Source organism: Martes martes, assembly GCF_963455335.1.
Source record: "Martes martes genome assembly, chromosome: 4".
NCBI classification, from domain to species: domain Eukaryota; kingdom Metazoa; phylum Chordata; class Mammalia; order Carnivora; family Mustelidae; genus Martes; species Martes martes.
Window position 1 is genome coordinate 113,662,913 of NC_137891.1, and position 20,984 is coordinate 113,683,896.

Sequence of the window (20,984 nt, forward strand, 5' to 3'; positions counted from 1 at the left end):
TCCAGTAGTTCTTTAACTTGGGATTTGCATATATAAACTAAAGATTTGTTGGTAGTTTTTGAGTTCACGATAGGGAATGAGAACTATATTCAGTCACCTTCAATATAAATATATACAACTTAACATACTGTTAATGGATTTTAACTGCAATTTCCAATTCTTCCCCACTAAGGAAGAAAGAAGAACCCTTAATCAGAATGGCCAAAAAAATTGTCTCTCTTCTGGCTTCTGGCTGGTACCTCCATATTGCTTTTCTCCTCACCCTTAGACCCTTCTTTCCTGATTCTGCCCTGCAGAGGTAACTAGTCTCCAGAGGTGACCCTCAGTGAGGGGCTTGCTATTCATTCCCTTATGGAATACCCCCTATATTCAATCTGATCGGGCCCCGTGATACCATGAGATGTGGGGCAGAAATGAGGCCACTTCCATCTTGGTCTCTGGGAACACTTGCTCTAGGGTTAGTCAGCCATCATGAAAGAGACCTGACTACCATGAGCTCCAGGCCCTGAAGAAGTCCAGCTGGCCACATGAAGCCATTCCAGCCATTTCCAGCTGAGGACTGGACATATCCAACCACATCAGTCCTCCTTCACGTGCCTTCAGTCCTAATCACAAATGCAAGAAAAACTTGAGAAAACTGACCAGCTGAGTCAGTCAACCCTCAGAGCCATGAGAGATGTAAATTCTTTCTTAAGCCACTAAGTTATGGGATAATATGTTATAAAGCAATAGAAAATGGGAACACTTGGCTTTCTTAACCCTGTCTTTCTGCCTTGGTATGTTGAAGAACCCATGACTGAGTTCATTTGCTGTTGGAAATGCTAATATTCCTTGTGTGTAGAGTGCTAATGGAGGCTACACTTCCTTCACACATGCTTTGTAGAATGCTAGCTGTCTTCTTGCTCGTAAGGAGCAGTCAGGAGACTCGTAGATCCTTTAGATATATTTTTAAATAGGTGTGCTAAGCACCTATCTACAAATATGTAGGTTTTTTTTCTGATTTAAAAAGTAGTATATTCATTATAGACAATCTGTATAATAGAGAAGAAAAATAAAAATCATTCATGATCCCACTCTTGACATTTTGAGATAACTACCCTTGACACTCTGGTTTATTTCCTTGCAGTTTCTGTGGTCTATTGGTGACTTTTTCTCTTTTTCAAAAAGCAGAATTGGGAACATACCATACATGTTGTTTTTGAAAACTGATTTTTTTCACTCACTGTATCATGAACATTTTCCCATACTTTGACACTTCTTTGAAATAGTAATGTACCATTGAAACTAGCCACAGACTTAAGGATCACCCCATGCAATTAATTCCCCAGGTGTTCTTGTGTTTTTGATGCTGTCATCCCCTAAGATAAAAAATATGAATCAGCATTCAGAGAAAATGTGAAAATTGTTCACTTCTTACTGGAATTTTGTTTCCACAAGAAAATCAAAACACAGAATATGTGCATGCAAATAAAACCTTTAGAATTTAGGTCAGGGAACAACTAGGATTCTTCCTATGAATGTGAAAATTCACCTCTTAGAAAGATGAAAAATGCTAAAACAAAGAAACAGAAAAACCAAATCTCTGACCAGTAGACTAATATTGTTGTTTCACAAGGAATTCTCTAAAAATTTTGTCATAAAAATAAGCATTTTCATGCTCAAGACAAGCTGGGGAGCATGGACATTTTTAGAACCTTTCTTTTCACTATTTTTAACTTATAAAAACCCAGAGTTTTCCATGTTTGGAATGACATAAAAGTTTTTTTTTTTGTAATGTTTCTTTTAATATCATAGCTGCCTTTTGATGTTTGTGAAAGTTAACACTAGGATAGTTTACATTTGGTACATTTAGACATTTTTTTCTTTCTTTTTCCATTTTATTTTATTTTATTTCTTTTCAGTGTTTCAAAATTCATTGTTTATGCACCACACCCAGTGCTCCAGGCAATACATGCCCTCCTTAATACCCAGCACCAGGCTCACCCATCCCCCACTCTCCCCCAAACCCTCAGTTTGTTTCTCAGAGTCCACAGTCTTTCATGGTTTGTCTCCCTCTCTGATTTCCCCCAACTCACTTCTCCTCTCCATCTCCCAGTGTCCTCCTTGTTATTCCTTATGCTCCACAAGTAAGTGAAACCATGTGATAATTGACTGTCTCTGCTTAACTTATTTCACTCAGCATAATCTTTTCCAGTCCTGTCCATGTTGATACAAAAGTTGGTATTCATCCTTTCTGATGGGGGCTTAATATTCCATTTTATATATGGACCATATCTTCTTTATCCATTCTTTTTTTTTTTTTTTTTTGACAGAGAGATCACAAGTAGGCAGAGAGGCAGGCAGAGAGAGAGGGCAAAGTAGGCTCCCCGCCGAACAGAGAGCCCGATGCGGGGCTCGATCCCAGGACCTTGAGATCATGACCTGAGCCGAAGGCAGAAGCTTAACCCACTGAGCCACCCAAGCGCCCCTTCTTTATCCATTCTTCTTAATGGCTTCCCAATAGCCCTCCAGCTAGTAGTGAGACACCCTTTTAATAAAGGTAGAGGATCTGTTCCAGATAAAGTTTATCTGCATGTGTTGTGGTATACATAAATATTTACCCTATTAAATGGTTTCTTCATATTTCTGTTTATTATAGCTAGCACTATTTTCAAAAGTACTATCACTATAAATAGAATGTATTTAAAGAAAAGGGTAAGAGTTATATCTGGGGAAATTTATCCATAATTTTTACTCTAGTTTTCTCAGCTAGATTAGTCCTAAATATGCAGTAGAAGTTAGCCAGCTACAATGTTGTCAATATAACAATAAGGGAAAAAATTTTTTGAAGATTATTTCAGAGTAACTGGTAATTGAAAAACTTGAATAAAAAGACAAACGCACATCTCAGCTTTTTCTTTAGCATGATGAATGATAAAGTGATGATATTTGAGTTTGTGCAAGTCATAACCTTTTCAATTTGTTATGTTTTCTGAATGTTCAAGTCCACTGAATATGTTAACTAAAATATTTGTAGGTAAAAGTAAAAATATGTTATTTTTTCCCTACCTCTCAAAATTAAGAACATCTGTGTAGGGAATAACAGTAAATCAAATGGGACCATGTGCTTTATATGTTTACAGAATATGTTGAGTATGAAAAAGATAGGCAATGGAAGTGGCCTTAATTTTTTATGCGTTGCCTCTTTATACCTGTTTTAAAAACATAATGTAAAGTTACTTAAATAAGATCAAAGGTATTCAGATTTCTTTTGAAATAAAAAGTTATCGCAATGAGATCAAACAATATAGAAAAGAAAAATCATCACTATTCTTTAGAGTGGAATTGGTAGAGAAAGTTTGTTTCATTATTTATGGATTTGCCATCTAGTGATTTTTCTCTAATATACTACTAATCATTTACTCTAGTCATAAAGAACTGTTTCTAACTGTTATTTCCAGGCAGATGTTAAATTTTTCTAATTAGTAGTAGTTGATGCCCTAAGGACTAATTCAATGTAAAATGAGAACGTAATACAATTTTGATTCTTTCCATTTTTGGTTTCATTTTATAAGGTAACCATATGCAAAGTTTCTCAGCCTTACCACTACTGACATTTGGGTTCAGATAATGCCTTGTTGTGGGAGGCTCTCCTGTGCATTGTCAGATATTAATGACATCTCTGGCCTCTACCCACCAAGATACCGTAGCACTCTTCTGTCATGAAACAATGTCACCAGACATTGCCAGGTGTCTCCCAAGGGCCAAAAGTAATTCCAGTTGACAATCACTGCCATAGTGTATTTACTAAAATTCTTATCAGTTTTTCAGGAGTAAAATTTGAAATAAAGCAGTGTACCATTAGTAGCTGGGCACAAAATCAGAACAGAAAAGCGGCTAGGCAGTATTTTGGATAGTTCAACATAAATAAAAAGATCAGAAGCAGTAAGTTCATTTCTTAATCAAAGACTGGGTTGTCTAGGTAATTGGTACAGAACAGACCACTGGAAACATTTTAGTGATTACCACACAGGGAAATAAAATTAGTCAATAGCCAGAGATGTCATTTGTGGCTGTTTTCCTTCAATCATTATTCTAAAATGTGAAGCAGCAGGATCTGCAGATATTAGAGGACACATGAAGGTCCTTGTAATGATTTTGTGTTACCCCAAATCACAGTGATTTTCCATGGAGTGCTGGAATAAAAATACCTCACTCCTTTTGTCATTATGTCTACAACAGGTGATGCCCAATGCCCTGCTGGGAACGCTATTAATCTAACTTCCTCTCCAAAATTTTTGGCATTCGGTATCATGACAAGCACTCAGCAGGCAAGCCAGTTCACAGGGTGTTTTTCAGTTTAAACATATGCCAGAGAAAATTTTAAAAATGTAGCTATTTGAGAGAGAGAGAGAAAAGCAAAATGATTTCAAATTTTATTATGTTGAATATGCAGGAAAGAGAAATATACAAAAGCCTTAGCTGCCTACATGTGTTAAGCTTCATATGCATTTGAAAGCATTTTACAGTAGCTTTACTAAACATGTATACAAAAACCTGAAGAAAAATTATTGATAGAGGGCAGTTAATATCACAAGACTCCTTGAGGTAGTGTCGAGAAGAAGGTAAGATAGGACCAACCTGGATGCTGGGGAAAACCCTACTCACTAGGTCTGTGTTGTTTTCCTGTTGTCTGTGACTTATACCTGCTGTAGAGCAAGACAGCAAGAGGAAAAAGGAAATAGTATGTCTTCCCAGATTCTTTTTAAAATGAATTGAACTAATCTTGTTTTAAAGCCCTGCCTCAAGGGGCACCTGGGTGGCTCAGTCAGTTAAGCCTCCAACTCTTGGTTTCAGCTCAGGTCACGATGGAGATTAAGCCTCACATCCATCCCCATATCCCACTCCTGGCTCAGCATGGAGTCTGCTTGGGATTCTTTCCCTCTTCCTCTCCCTCCCCCTCAGCTCCTCGCCCCCATGCATGGTCTCAAGCTCTCTCTCTCTCTTTCAAATAAATAAATAAATGAAATCTTAAAAACAAAAACAAAACCCTGCCTCAAAAAAAATCCTATAAGATGTTTATGTTAGATTGGACTTCCAAAAGTAAAATTGTGCTATGCTGTGGTCCTCCAGGTGACCCTCTGAACTATTGGACAGTTGTATGGTAGATATATAATTTGTTCTTGCCACTGGAGATTTTTTTGTTTTGTTTTATTTTAGAGAGTGACAGCTCAAGCGTGAGCATTGGTGGGGGTGGGGGATTGGCAGGAGGGGCAGAGGAAGAGGGAGAGAAAGAAACTTACACAGGCTCCATGCCCAGTGCGGAGCCCCACACAGTGTTTGATCTCAAGACCCTGAGTGGAAATCAAGAATTGGTCGCTTAACTGATTGAACCACCCAAGCGCCCCAGTAACTGGAGATGGTCGTAAAATGCCTAGCAAAAGGCAATAACAATGATAGAGCAACCAATAGATAGCGGCTGAGTGAATGTATGGGAAGGAGGTGTCTTGGTGTCAAAGTATGCCTTATTGTATAATATAAAAAATTTTACATCAGTAGAGAAAAACATACACAAAAGAAGGCATGCACCCATCACCCAGCTTGAAAATTGTCAACTCATGGCCAATCTTGCTTCAAACATGCCCCACCTATTTTTCCTTTCTCTGTTGTTTTGAAGCAAATTACAAATATATCGCTTTATTTATAAATATTTCAATATCTGTCTCTAAAATATCAGGGCTCTTTTCTTTAAAAAATTATATTATCATGCCTGAAAAATTAAAATAATTTCTTAGTGACATCAGGTATCCTGTCTCCAAATTTTCAGTTGTCTCATATATATCTCTTTTTTTAAGTTTTTCATTGGAATCAGGACTCAAAAAAGATCCACAGATTGTGATTATTTGATATATTTCTTAAATATTTTTTAGTCTTCAGTTTTCTCCATCTTCTCCTTCTTTTCTCCCATATCATTTATGTTGTTGGAAAACTGGGTTGTTTGTATTGCAGTGTTTTCCACAGCCTGGAGTTTGCTGATTTTATCCCAATAGTGTCACTTACTGAGGAATCACTTGTATTTCCCCATCTCCTCTATTTCCTGTAAACTGGTAGCTGGAGCTAAAGACTTAATCAGATTCAGATTCAGTTTTCTTTTTGCAAGTCCAAGAAGAAGGTGGTGGCCAAATCACAGTGACAGCGTTCTTGGCTTTTTGTTCAGTGCCTTGCAAAGGGATTCAGCTAACGTTTGTTGGGTCTTTTCCATGTGCCTCACAATGTGCTTATGTTCTATAGGCATTATGTCATCTAATCATATTTAAGCTTCATAATACTGGTACATATCAATTTTTGTCTGACCCTTTAGTAGGGTCAAGTGATCTTAAATGTCTGTCAAACAAACCCTTCAGTGTGCACCCCATTGTCACTTATGTGATTTAATTCAGAATTCTGTACGAATTTTCTTGTACTGGATTCATCTAGAGCTATACAAAAAGAGCTTGCATTAAAGGCATTTTTTATATTTTAATACTAAAGCTCGAAGACCTGTCACTTCACTGTGAATTTGTTGTGCTCAAGCTTTTTCGTACTGGAATTCACCATCTGTTAATCTCACAAGACAGATATCTAAATCGCAAAGAGGGCCAACAGAATTCAGTATTTTCCTTTGCACTCATTGTCTTCTGCAGGTGCACTTAGGTCCCTTTCATCTCTCTCTGCTTTCTTTGCATGCTCGCAGTGCTCACAGTATCCTACTGTTACCCAGTGTGAGAAACTGGCTCGTGATTATAAAAGCAAAAGTAGCTTTTCATTGTTTGTTGACATATCTATAATTTATTCTGTTTACTTATCTCCATAGCCTCCAAATTTACCATTTATAAAACCAGACCCTTGGAGATCCAGACTCAAAAAATAAATGTCCAATTATCTTGACCAACTGACACTTTTGAAGATTAAACTCTTTGATATATTGTTGACGGGCAGAGAAAAGGCAGTAAGTAACTGGCCCAAGTTGCAATTAGCTAGCAGAGAACTGGGAGCAAAACAATGCAAAGAGGATCCCATTGTGTAGCTTTCCAAGCTGACGTGCAAAGAGAAGTTTATTCTTTATATATCCTATCCCTTCTTTTCCAGTCATTTTTCCTTTAATAGCTGTAACAACATTCTCCTCAAGCTTCCAGAGTACCTATTAGGTGAAGCATTTGGTTGAATGGAAGGAACAGAAAGCCTTGGTGCATAGACCAAGAAATAGGAATGAGCAGTTGGCTTCCCTATGAGACATTAAACAAATAGCCAAATTCTCCATTCTTATTTCTTTAAAACAAAATTATTTTTATGCTGATTATCCATAAAGAACTTGAAGATTCTTACTGGAAATCGTCTCCTGTAAGCTCGTAGTACGTAGGAATCGTGTCTCTCTACCTGATCTCACAAAGTGCCTGGGGTAGCGTGGTGCACGTGTTCATGCTTCCTAAGTAGCTTTCGATGCTGGTGGTATTTGAAAGGTTATACATTTTAAAGAGTATTCTGTTCCCTTTTTCCTTGGCAGGACCAAGGAGCTTCTTTTCTGAAACCAGTGCTGTTTGGACTCTGTGAAAGTACACTTTGTTCTAGGAGAATTGGTGTGTGAAAGCCTAGAATATATATTGAGTTCTTCCAAGAAGAGGGGGGGGTGGGGAATCATGTTCTAGGACAGTGAATGCTGACTTGGTGCTGAATGAATGATTGTTATTTGCTCTTTTGCTCACAGGCTCGCTTTTCATATGTGCGGATGAAATATCTTTTCTTTTCCTGGTTGGCGGTTTTTGTTGGAAGCTGGATTATATATGTGCAGTACTCTACCTATACAGAACTATGCAGAGGGAAGGACTGTAAGAAAATAATAGTAAGTATTCTTGATTTCCTAGTATGTAGAAAAACTATATTAATAATACCTTATATTTACTTCTTATATACTTAGTAATAATTGTTTTCAAAAAGTAAAAGTTAATTCGACCTTAGAGTTGTGTTGAACTTTGTAGCTTTTTGATGTGGCCAAGTTAGTAGGAGTGTTCCACATCTTGAAAAACCTACATTTCAGAAATCTAAATATATAATACTAGATTCGTGTGAGAGCATCCTCACTACAGACAGGGATTTTTAAAAAAAAATATATACTAATAATTTAGTTACTCACATCAGATGAGTTTTTAAATGTTTAGAGTATAAAACTATTATTTACAGGCAACCTTACTGGAACACATCTTTTGAATAAATGGAGTCATTCTCAAATATCAAAAATGTATCTGAAAAACATAGTATATATTTAGTATTTATTTTCTGTCCTAATGATTGGACACATCTCAGGAAAATTGCTCTATCAGTCTAAGTTTCTAGTGATTATTGGTTATACATTTGAGGATCTGTAAATTTAACTCCTTGTTTTCTTCTAATATCTTTGGTATAGATAATATTAAACCATTGCATCTGAGAAATGTATTTTTGATAATGATGATTGTTGGGGTCCCACTTATTATAATTTATTAAAGATTCTGTAGTTATTAGGTAGTTACTCTTCACCTAGGCCAATGGTGCTAAGTATGTGCATATAACTGGGAACAGGCTGTCAGGACCATAGGAACTTAGAGCCCAGCAGGGAAGAAAATGAATACAGTAAGGTAGGATAATGATTACAATAGCAAGTGTTATAAGAACATAAGACAGGGAGACCTGAAGCTTTCCAAAGTTCTAAGGAAATGAAAATCAGTTTAATTCTAGACATTCTCAATTAAGATAAAAAATTATTCCCCAGGAGTATTATAGCCTCATAAGTAGGCAAGGGAGGAATTACTGGTCTAATAAGCAGGGAAATGAATTAGTAAAGATGAGTCCCAAATCAAGTTCAAAGGTGTCAGTCTTATATATCCATTTCAATTGGCCGTCCCAGATCATTAAGGAATTTTTTTTTAAGATCTGTTTATTTGAGAGAGAGAGCAAGGATGGGGAGAAGCAGCAGGCAAAGGGAGAAGCTGGCTCCCCACTAAGCAGGGAACCTGACGCAGAACTCGATCCCAGGACTGCAAGATTATGACCTGAGCTGAAGGCAGACATTTAACTGACGGAGCCACCCGGGTACCCCCAGATCCTGGAAGGATTTTAAGATAGGAACCTCTGGGCCAGAGGCAGTGTACTGCATATTGGTCAGAAACACTTGAAATAATACTATGAAAGTCCCCCAAGCCCATTTTACAAATAAAGAAACATGTACACCTGAAATTAATGTAACATTGTATGTCAACTATGCTTTAATTAAATATATATAATATGTATATATGACTAAGACAGAGAATTTGCTTGTTGATGATGGAGCCAGAATTTGGTCCTATTCTGCTTCTATATAAAGCTTAGACTCTTTCTGCTACCCTATGTTAGAAAAGACTAACAAAATTATAGTCTAATAAACTAGGAAAAAAACCCCACAAAACTCACCTGCTTTACCTTAAATGAAGAAGAAATAAGCAGGAGTTATATAATCAATTATAATAACATAAAATAGGGGTGTTTTGGGTGGCTCGGTAGGTTAAAGCCTCTGCCTTCGGCTCAGGTCATGATCCCAGTGTCCTGGGATTGAGCCCCACATCAGGCTCTCCACTCAGCGGGGAGCCTGCTTCCCCCTCTCTCTCTGTCTGCCTCTCTGCCTACTTGTGATCTCTCTCTGTCAAATAAATAAATAAAATCTTTAAAAATAATAATAATAATAATAACCTAAAATAACCAAAATTATTTGAAATGTCTATTTTCTCTTTTTTGAGGGCACTTTTCTCAAACTAGGTTTCTTGGGACACATTAAAAAGTATCCCATGGGGGCACCTGGGTGGCTCAGTGGTTTGAAGCCTCTGCCTTCGGCTCAGGTCATGGTCCCAGGGTCCTAGGATTGAGCCCCACATTGGGCTCTCTGCTCATCGGGGAGCCTGCTTCTTCCTCTCTCTCTGCCCGCCTCTCTGCCTACTTGTGATCTCTGTCTGTCAAATAAATAAATAAAATCTTAAAAAAAAAAAAAAGTATCCCATGGATAAAAACTTTCTGCTGTCAGATATATTTGAAAACAACAGGTTAAACAAAGACAAATAGGTGACTTTACTGAGGACTTCCCAAGATACTTAATATATTAATATGTACTGTGCATCTCCAGAAAAAGCAAATATATTTGATTAGGAAAAACTTCATCCCACCACAACTCCCAGGAAGACCTATTAACGTCATCTGGTGATGTTAGAAATACTGTAATAAGAGATTAAAATAAAATGAAATAGGTATGCTTTTATTGTGTGTTAATACAATAATATTCAAATTATAAGGCATATGATGGTGAATATTCTGTTACAAATGAGTTATACTTGCAAAGTATTTTTTATTTTATTTATTATTTTTAATATTTTATTACTGAAGTATTTTTCATGCTTTTTCCTTTAATTTCACTTTATAAGAAATGGAAGCAGAATTCTAGCATAATTTAATAATTCTAATATAATAATAATTCTAGCATCATTTAATGGTTATCTTACTAAAATTTGAAAATAATGAAAACATATTCTGAGCCTAAAACATATCTTTTCCCTGAGGCTGGCTTTAAAAAAATTGTAGTTTTTCTGCATTTGGGATTTATGTTCTTAAAACTTACCAAAACTGGTAATATTAAGATCAGTAGTACCAAGATAGTACTAACATTTAATAGGAATTTTGTGTTTAGAACTAGAAAGCAAGCAGAAAAAATATTTCTGAAGTATACATTAAAGCTTCAAAGAGCTGACAAGATACCTTGTGAGGAATTACTTGGTCAAGATCTGGGAGAGGATAAGGTTTGAGAAAGGTGAGCCTAGATTTGGTGACTTTGTTTGCCTGGGGTATATGACCTAAAATAGTTTTATGGGGCTAGGAAGATCAAAATATAGTTCAGGTCCTACCAAGAGTCGGACCTTGGTACACCATGCTGTCAGTTGATACCCTAAAGAGCAGAACCCCAACAGTAAAGGTGAACTAAAAGGACCTCAAAGATGTGAGCTGACTTTTGGAGCCTCTTTTTCCCTCAGGATTGTTGCTGATACTGGGCATTAAGCAGAGGTCTGAGAAACAGGACTGTATACTGGGAGAGAGCTGCTGCTGGGGACAAGAAATTAGCAAGCTTTTGTAGAAAAGTAAGAGAGCCTAAAGCATACAGCCAGTTATCCTGTTGGGACATTGGCCAAATCCTAGGGTTTTGCAGAATGGGAGGCTAAACATCTCATCGGAAAGCCTTTGAAAAGCAGAGCAGACATTTTGGCAGTCACACAAGATACAGCCTAGAGTTATGAACCTGCCAATGGAGGGACACCCCAGTGAATTCCCAGGCTCTCTATTAAAAACCCTAGAGGGCTATGCTCTTGGAGTGGAGATCAGCCAAAAATAGCTTAAGCTTTACCAGAGCTGCAGCCCAGCCTCCATTCAGCACAGTCCCTGGTTGGGTTAAGGTGATCAGCTACCATTCTATCTGTCTACTCAAGGGAAGGGAAATGCTCTCTGGAGGCACTGTGTGAAAAACCAGAGGACATGGCAAAAGACAAGGTGACATGATCAAAACCCAAGAGATAAACATGGACAGTAGAATCAGATCCACAGATGATCCAGATATTGGAGTCATCCAAAAAGGATTTTAAAATAACTGTGTTTAAAATAAAATAAAATAACTGTGTTTGGGTTCAAGTAAATAGGAACAAAGGTAAAGAAATTAAATAAAACAATGGGTAATTTCAACAGAGAATTGAAACGTATTAAGCAGAATCAGGAATTTACAATGTGGTAGTTCCTTAAAAAGTTAAATAGGGAATTACCACATGATCCAGCAATTGTGCTTCTAAGTATATACCCAGAAGACTTGAAAGCAGGGACTCAAGCAGATACTTGCATACCAATGTTCATAGTAGCATTATTCACAGGAGCCAAATGATGGAAACAACTCTAACATCCATTAACAGATGAATGCATAAACAAAATATATGTAATATTACTCAGCCTTTTTTTTTTTAAAGATTTTATTTATTTATTTGACAGACACATCACAAGTAGGCAGAGAGGCAGGCAGAGAGAGAAGGGAGGAAGCAGGCTCCCTGCTGAGCAGAGAGCCCGATGCGATGCGGGGCTCGATCCTTGGACGTTGGGATCATGACCTGAGCCGAAGGCAGCGGCTTTAACCCACTGAGCCACCCAGGCGCCCCTTACTCAGCCTTTAAAAAGAATGAAATTCTTGGGGCTCCTGGGTGGCTCAGTGGGTTAAGCTGCTGCCTTCGGCTCAGGTCATGATCTTAGGGTCCTGGAATCGAGTCCCGCTTCCGGCTCTCTGCTCAGCAGGGAGCCTGATTCCCCCCTCCCCCGCCCCTGCCTGCCTCTCTGCCTACTTGTGATCTCTCTGTCAAATAAATAAATAAAATGTTTAAAAAAAAAATTCGTTTAAAAAGAATGAAATTCTGATGCATTCTACAATATGAATGAACCTCAAAAACACAGTGCTAAATGATATAAGCCGGACACTAAATGACAAATATTGTATAGTTCCATTTATATGAGGTACACACAATAACAATTACGTAGAAATTGGGAGAATGGTAAAAGGAGTTAAAATGTTTAAGATTCTTGGGGCGCCTGGGTGGCTCAGTGGGTTAAAGCCTCTGCCTTCAGCTCAGGTCATGATCCCGGGATCCTGGGATCGAGTCCCGCATCGGGTTCTCTGCTCACCGGGGAGCCTGCTTCCCCCTCTCTCTCCGACTGCCTCTCTGCCTACTTGTGATCTCTGTCTGTCAAATAAATAATAAATAAAGTCTTTTAAAAAAATGTTTAAGATCTCTTTTTTTTTTAGATTTCATTTATTTATTTGACAGATCACCAGTAGGCAGAGAGGCAGGGAGAGAGAGAGAGAGAGAGAGAGAAGCAGGCTCCCTGTTGAGCAGAGAGCCCCATATGGGAATCGATCCCAGGACCCTGAGATCATGACCTGAGCCGAAGGCAGAGGCTTAACTCACTGAGCCACCCAGATGCCCCCCAAAATGTTTAAGATTCTTATCATATAGCTGATTAAGGTAAAAGTATCAACCAGTTAATATCAATTAGTCTATTCATATCAATTAATTAATAAAATGTCCCTCAATTGACTTTAGACTTTGTTGACTGAAATATGCCTATTGTTATTTCTAGGATAGCCTCTGGAATAGATAAAGAGTGTATCATCTCCAAACTAATAAGGAAAAATGGAATAATAAAAGAATACTCAGTCCTAAAGAAAGCAAGAAAGTAAAGAAAAAGGAACATATAAGCAGTAGAATTAAAAATACATAACAAGACAATATGTGTCACAAATTGAATTCCCTGGGAAACATACTCAGAGACTGAGATTTGCCTGCAGGATATTTATTGGGATGGGCTTTAATATTAATTATTAATTAAGATTAAGATCTGTGGGGAAGTGAGGAAACAGGATAAACCAGAGAAGTTAAACTGCAGTGCAGTGGTAACAAAGACCTCAGTTGATTCTACTGGGACTTTGGAACTAGAGGTAGCCTTGGAAATGTCCAGGCATTTATACCCTGTCATTGACCACTCATTGGATACAGTTTTCTACCCTCTTCCACCCTCTCTTGAGGAGACATGACCTTGGGTAAAGCTGTATTCTAGGACTGAGGACAAGTCTCAAAGAAGAATTCAGCTGACAGCGTTGACTACTTACATGCCCAATAGCTGAGGGAAAAAGTGCCCCAGTTCTAGAAAAGATATGGCTGACTTACCATGGCATTGGCTGTAGTATATTTCTACCCAAATCTGTTGGTAATTACATTAAATGTAAATGGACCAAATGGTTCAGTTAAAAGGCAAAGATTGTCAGATTGTGCTAAAATTTTTTATTTTTATTTTTATTTTTTTATTATTTTTTAAATATTTTACTTATTTATTTGACAGAGATCACAAGTAGGCAGAGAGGCAGGCAGAGAGAGAGAGGAGGAAGCAGGCTCCCCGCGGGGCAGAGAGCCTGATGTGGGACTCGATCCCAGGACCCTGGGATCACGACCCGAGCCGAAGGTAGAGGCCTTAACCCACGGAGCCACCCAGGTGCCCCTCTACTAAAATTTTCTTAAAAACTGTATTGTAGTTACAAGAGACACATTTAAAATATAAAGATGCAGATGGATTGAAAGTAAAAGAATAGGAAAAAATTCATGCAAATATGCAAATTATAAAAAAGGGGGATGTTTAAAGGAAAAACCAAAGCTATATATATTCATTTAAGTTTTATATTACACAAACTATACCTCCTTTTAAAGTCTAAATCAGTGGTACCTGGGTGGTTCAGTGGGTTAAGCCTCTGCCTTTGGCTCAGGTTATGATCTCGGGGTCCTGGGATCAAACCCCACATCAAGTTCTCTGTTCAGAGTCTGCTTCCCCCCGCCTCTCTCTCTTCTTGCCTCTCTGCCCTCTTGTGATTTCTCTTTCTCTGTCAAATAAATAAATAAAATCTGAAAAAAAAAATAAAGTGTAAATCAGCCCTTACTGGTGTGAAATGTAATACTTTTTAAATTTGGTTCTCTTGTGTTTTAGTTTTACAATGTCTGTCTAAGTAATTGTCTGGCCTTTTCACAAATGTTGACAATATCCACACATACTTTTTTGGTCCTGGTAATTCCTGTTATGAAATGTAGAGTCTAAACTGATTTTCTTTCTCCATTTGTATTACTGCATAGACTGTTCTCTTATTTAAGTGGACTGAACTGAACCAGAGCATATAATAAGATTGCTGATTTTCAATTTGGATAGAAAAATATAAAACTGCATTATCTCAAAACCACATTTAGCAAAAACATGCTTGCCAAAGGAGTTTTAGTATCCTGTGTATAAACTGAACAGATTTACATCAGAATCCTCAATTTTATCTTCATGAACTAAGGAAGATCGTAAAGAAATACAGAAGATCCCAAAGAGGCCCTACAAATATTTCTTGCTGAAGTTTAACAATGTGGGTTCTTTCCTTTCCTTTGTAAGTTGGCAATTTGACTTTTAACTTTTTTCTAGTTCTTTTTTTTCCTATTTTTAATCATTTAATACTTATTTTTAAGATAACTACTATCACATAGCAATCATGTAGAGATATTTTAGAAGAATTTTAGAAGTATCAATCAACAAGTATTTTTTGAACACCTACTACACCTAAACATGTCAGTCATTATTCTAGATGCTGGTGATATAATGGTAAGCAAGACATGCAGAGTCCATGTCTTAAGGAGCTTACATTCTTTTTTTTTTTTTTTTTTAAGATTTTATTTATTTATTTGACAGACAGAGATCACAAGTAGGCAGAGAGACGGACAGAGAGGGGGGGAAGCAGGCTCCCTGCTGAGCAGAGAGCCCAATGCGGGGCTCAATCCCAGGACCCCGGGACCATGACCTGAGCCAAAGGCAGAGGCTTTCACCCACTGAGCCACCCAGGCACCCCAGGAGCTTAAATTCTTGTAGTGGAATATGTATAGTAAAAACAAAAATAAACAAATGACTTCAGAGACTAAGAAGCATAATAACAAAGGATGTAATAATAGCAATATTTTGTAGAAAATGGCTAGGGCATGCTACCTTAACCACAGTGGCTGGGAGCGCCTTCCCTGAGAAGATGGCATTTTGAATTGGAACCTGATGGGAAGGAAGAAATTGTATGAATATCTGGACAAAAAGCATTTAAGGAGAAAGGACAGTGAGTAAATGCCCAAATAGGGGTGTGAGATTAGAAAATATGGCTGGTTTCATGAATTTTATAAAAATCTGTTTCATTACTTTAGTCATATCATGTATATTTTAAGATCTTGGATATTGAAGGTACAATTCATCAAGTAAGGAGAACTTCTTGATAATAAGCAGCTCAACCGTATCATGTTAGTCTATTGGAAAAATTACTAGGCTGGAGTCAAAGCACAAGACTTACCCTTTCTTGTGATGTACTTCTTGAGTTTGAGTAAGTGACTTCATTTCATTGACTTCTGTTAAGTCCACTGTACATGTAGGAAAACTATCCCTGCTTGCCCCACCTACATCACGGATTTTATGGAGATAAAGGAGAATTGAACCAGTTACGATGGCTTTCTCTCACTGAATGATACCCTGGCATATCTATTGAATATAAAGAAGGTTCTCAGGTCTTTGACTTGATTCTATTTGGCCCAGGGCAAGTACCTTAATGTTGATGTCGCTGTAACTATAACATTGTAATTCAGAAATTTCCCTAGAAAATTGCTATGACTGTCCCATTCTGAGCATTGCCTCCAAGCTAAATCACTGTGTAGGAGTTAGATGTCATAGGTGATCAACAGAGTGTGATAAGCAGTTCACTTATGTTTAAGAATCCTGGTCTGTCTTGTCCTACGTAGCTTTCTTGTCTGTATACCTCTGTCTTTCCCCCTCTCTCTCCATTTGCAGGTGAGGTCATAGCTATTGTGGAGGGTAAGAGCAGAAGCACTGGAATAGTGGAACTTCATGCTTGAGCCCTAGCTTTGCCATTCCCTAGCTGGATAGCTCTGTCTTAGCCTGTGTGAAATGGGGGTTAATAATACTGTCTGTCTCACCTGGTAGTTGTGAGGATAAAATGAATTCGTCTACTGTAAGCGTTAACACTATGCTTGACACAAAATAAATGCTCAGTGAATCATCATTATTATAATTTTGCCAAGTATATGCCTTTGAGTCTGACCTGAGAAGATAAGACATACACAGAACATTATACAATCAGTTGTATTAGTCAAGGTTCAAGCCAAGAAGCAGAGCCCATAAGAAATATATATTAAGAGATTTATTATTTAAGTTTTTATTTACTGTTACTTATTAACAACATGGATGGACCTTGAAGGCATTAAGCTCAGTCAAATAAGTCAGACAGAAAGACAAATATTGTGTGATCTCACTTATATGTGCAATCTAAAAAGTAAAACAACAACAACAACAGGAGAACAAGCTCATAGATACAGAAAACACATCAGTGTTTGCCAGAGGCATCAAATAGCAGGGGAGACAAAGTGGGTAAAGAGTGTCCAGAGGAACAAACTTCCAGTTATAAAATAAGTAAGTCATGAAGATATAACATATAGCAAGGTGACTGCAGTTAACAATACTGGATTGTAGGGCAACCCCTTCAGCTTCCGTCCTCCTTGGGAGCTTTGTACTATCACTTTGCTATGGCTCAATAATCCCTGCTTTGCTGCCCACCAAAAAAAATTGTTGTACACCTTAGACTAAGATAATGTTATATGTCAGTTATATCGAAATTTTTAAAAAAGAGATTTACTGCAAGGAGTTGGCTTCCCAGTTACGGGGGCTGGCTAGATGAGGCCAAAATCCATAGGGAAGGCTGTCAAGGACAGGCCAGACCTCTTGGGCATGGGCTGTAGCTGCTGTCCAGAGACAGCATTTCTTCTTCATCATGGGAGCCTCAGTAATTCTTTTAAATCCCTTCAACTAATTGAATCAGGCCCACCCAGATTATCTAGGATCATCTCTCATTAAAGTTAGTTGATCATGGGGGCACCTGGGTGGTGCAGTTGGTTAAGCATCTGCCTTTGGCTCAGGTCATGATCTCAGGATTCTGGGATCAAGTCCCCGCATCAGGCTCCCTGCTCAGCGAGGAGCTTGCTTCTCCCTCTCCCTCTGCCTGCCGCTCCCCCTGCTTGTGTTCTCTCTCTCTCTTTCTCACTCTCTGTTAAATAAATAAATAAAATGTTTAAAGAAAAGGTCAATTGATTATGGACTTCAATTATATCTACAAAAACCTTCACAGCAACACCTAGATTATTGTTTGCTTCGTTAACTGAGGACTGAAGCGTAGCTAAATTGATATGTCCAAAGACCATCGATCAGATTAAAATGGTTTCTTCATTTATACCAGAAATAGTTGTACTATTCAAATGTAAAAAAAGAAGGCCTCAGTGGTCACAGAGATCACTGTGGGTAGAATAGCAGAGAGAGGCTTTATAGAGAACATAGAATTTCTGTAGGCCTTAGAAAACAGAAAGGATTTGGATAGGCTCTCGAGGAGCATCTTTCTCCTTTTAATTACAAACCATGCTTGCTTTAGTGCTTTCATCCCAAAGAGCAATTTGCTGACTAACATTATATCTGAGAATTCCCAGAACCATGCAGTAGTAGCCACTGAACCACAGCCTTGGTTGTTGGGCCATTTGGCTACCCGTAAATAAGCATATCTTCCTCTTTTGTCTTTTTATAGTAAGTTTCAAAACCAAATTTAGAATGTTGATCAAATCAAATGTATATTTCATATAAATTATGTGCTATGTGTGAATTGATCTAATTTAGTAATCAAGTATATTTCTCATAATTTCAACACTGGAAATCACTACCTGAGAAATCACTTACCTGAGATGTTTTCTCTAACCAACAGATAATGCCTTTTATTAAAAGGCATTGTTGTAAGGTTAATGGGCATAAAGCTTGATTTATTTAAGCTTCCAGGAAGCTAGGAGCAAAACTGGAATTAATTCTATACATCATACATTGATTTATAATTTGAATTTAAGTTTCTTATGTTCAGGTTTTAATAAGAGTATGATACTTTCAATAGTCACATCCATTATTTAGAGCTTGATTCCAGTGAAATGCATAATAGCCTTTTAAAAAGTAGGCTTTTGAAACTTGGAGAAGGAAATATGGTGGGGGGAGTGTGTGTCCTGGGAAGCCAAGGGTAACTTGTGGAAGTTGTAAGCACTGAGAACAGTGTTCTGCTCTTCTTTGTTTAAAGGCAGCTTTCTCTGAAACTGAGGGCAACCACCAACTAACCCTAATTAGATGTGCTTGGAAGGATCTATTTTTTCCAGTTTGCTTTTTTTCTTTTATCCACCAAGCTAATTATAATACATTGTATAATTCATTGTACCTTTACTCTGATTATAGATATCACTAATTCACTCATTATTTCAGCAAGTCCTATTTGGTGACTAACCTTATAAAGAAATTTTGCACCATTTGACTGTGTAGTTTGCTGGGTTCTTTAAAAAAGAAAAATAGATTGGGGAAAGGGAGAGAAATTTTTCTTCTATACAATGTTCAGGACAACATTGCTTAGTAGTGATATTTCTGGCATGTTCCCATATGATTGAGAGAGTTTGTTTTGAGGTTCTGTCTGGTTCTGATTCATAATGATGAATCACCCACTGCCGTTCTAATGAACCTTTGTATTACATGAGCACATGCTTTATACATTCATTCATGAGAGAGAGATAGAGGGAATGGGGAAGGAGTTGAGGAAGAGGAGGAGAGAGCATCTTAAGCAGGCTCTAGGCCCAGCATGGAGCCAGATGTGGGGCTCCATCTCACGACCCTGAAATCATGACCTGAGTGGAAATCAAGAGTCGGATACTTAACTGACTGAGCCACCCAGGCATCCTTTTCCTTTTTTTGTTTTTGGATTTTTTGTTTTGTTTTGTTTTTCCTTTAGAGAGAGAGCACGTGCTTTAACTTGGAAGCAATAAAAAATGAAAGAGCCCCTAAATTTTATTACAGTCTCTTTTAAGATCTAATTTCTAGAGACAATGGTTTGTTGGTTAAAACAACAAGCTTAACATACACTAAATGTAGCAGTGTTGGAAACTATGGTTTTAATTAGATAGTAGTACATAATTATTTCATTTAGCTTTGCATTTGCTTAGGGTCAAAATTATTATTTGACTCTAGAGGTTCATTTTGTGCTTTTTAAAAAAAGATTTATTTATTTATTTATTTATTTGACAGACAGAGAGAGGCAGGCAGAGAGAGAGAGGAGGAAGCGGGAGCCCCATGTGGGGCTCGATCCCAGGACCCTGGGATCATGACCTGAGCCAAAGACAGGGACTTTAACCCACTGAGCCACCCAAGCACCCCTCATTTTGTGCTATTATCTTTTGTCTTTAAAATATGTGGGATGAATCCACTTGGAACCTACTCTTTTCAGAGTAAAAGCTTAATTTTTTCTTTTTAAGAAAAATATCATTTTCTTCTTTGCCAGTTTGAGTTAGATTACTGATCTCTTCTTGGTGAATTTACAGAAAAGTATTTCCTAAACAAGTTTATTTCAAATCTTAACAAACAGGGGCTCCTGGGTGGCTCAGTTGGTTAAGCGACTGCCTTCAGCTCAGGTCATGCTCCTGGAGTCCCAGGATCAAGTCCTACATCGGGCTCCCTGCTTGGCAGGGAGTCTGCTTCTCCCTCTGACCTCTCCCCTCTCATGCTATGTCTCTCACTCTCAAATAAATAAATAAATAAAATCTTAAAAAAAAAAAACTTAACAAACATAAGCCCTATTCTAAGAATAATGTTAACTGGTTATAGTAGCATTTCTGGTGTCCTTTGTGTGTTATGGGGCACTCTCTTGTATCATGTGATGGCCACTGTAATCCTGAAACACGTGGTCTTGTTACGATTAGCATAATTCTGAGAAGCACTAAAGGCACTAAGGGTTAAAGCCAGTTTAGAAGAAACAAACCAACAGTTAAACAACATGTTATTTTAGTTACATGCTTACCAGTACTTGCTAGATGGGCAGATACAGAGATAAGACATGTCCCCACCCTGAAGATGCTTACAGACTAGTAGAGGATATGGAAAAATAAACAAGAAGCATGTAATTGAGACTGGGAGTAGGGTTGCTAAATTTAGCAAAACAGACAAACACAAAAACAGGATGCCCAGTTAAATTTTATTTTAAAATAAACAGTGAATTTATTTTTTGAGTATAAGTATATCCCAAGTATTACCAATAATCAACTATTAATTTTTCAATATAAGCATGTCCAATGCAATATTTCACCGGGCAGTCCAACTGAGAACATCCCAGAAGACTTTCTGGAAGAGGTTATATCTTAACTGGATTTTGAAGAATAGACCATTATAAGCAGTAGGAGGCATGTGCATAGCTACAGAGATAGGAAAGAATGCTACATTCCAGGAAGCGCCTGGCCAGAGCAGAGAGCCTGAGGAGCAGCTTA

General features: G+C 37.7%; 1 protein-coding gene across 1 annotated transcript in view; it reads left to right on the forward strand.

Moving 5' to 3' along the window:
• Positions 1-20,984, forward strand: part of DIPK1A (divergent protein kinase domain 1A) — a 124,857-nt gene that overhangs the window by 81,839 nt on the left and 22,034 nt on the right. Inside the window, exon 2 of the mRNA XM_080802395.1 lies at positions 7,724-7,858. Coding sequence (XP_080658521.1) covers positions 7,724-7,858 — 135 coding nt within the window. The remainder of the gene's footprint in view (positions 1-7,723; positions 7,859-20,984) is intronic.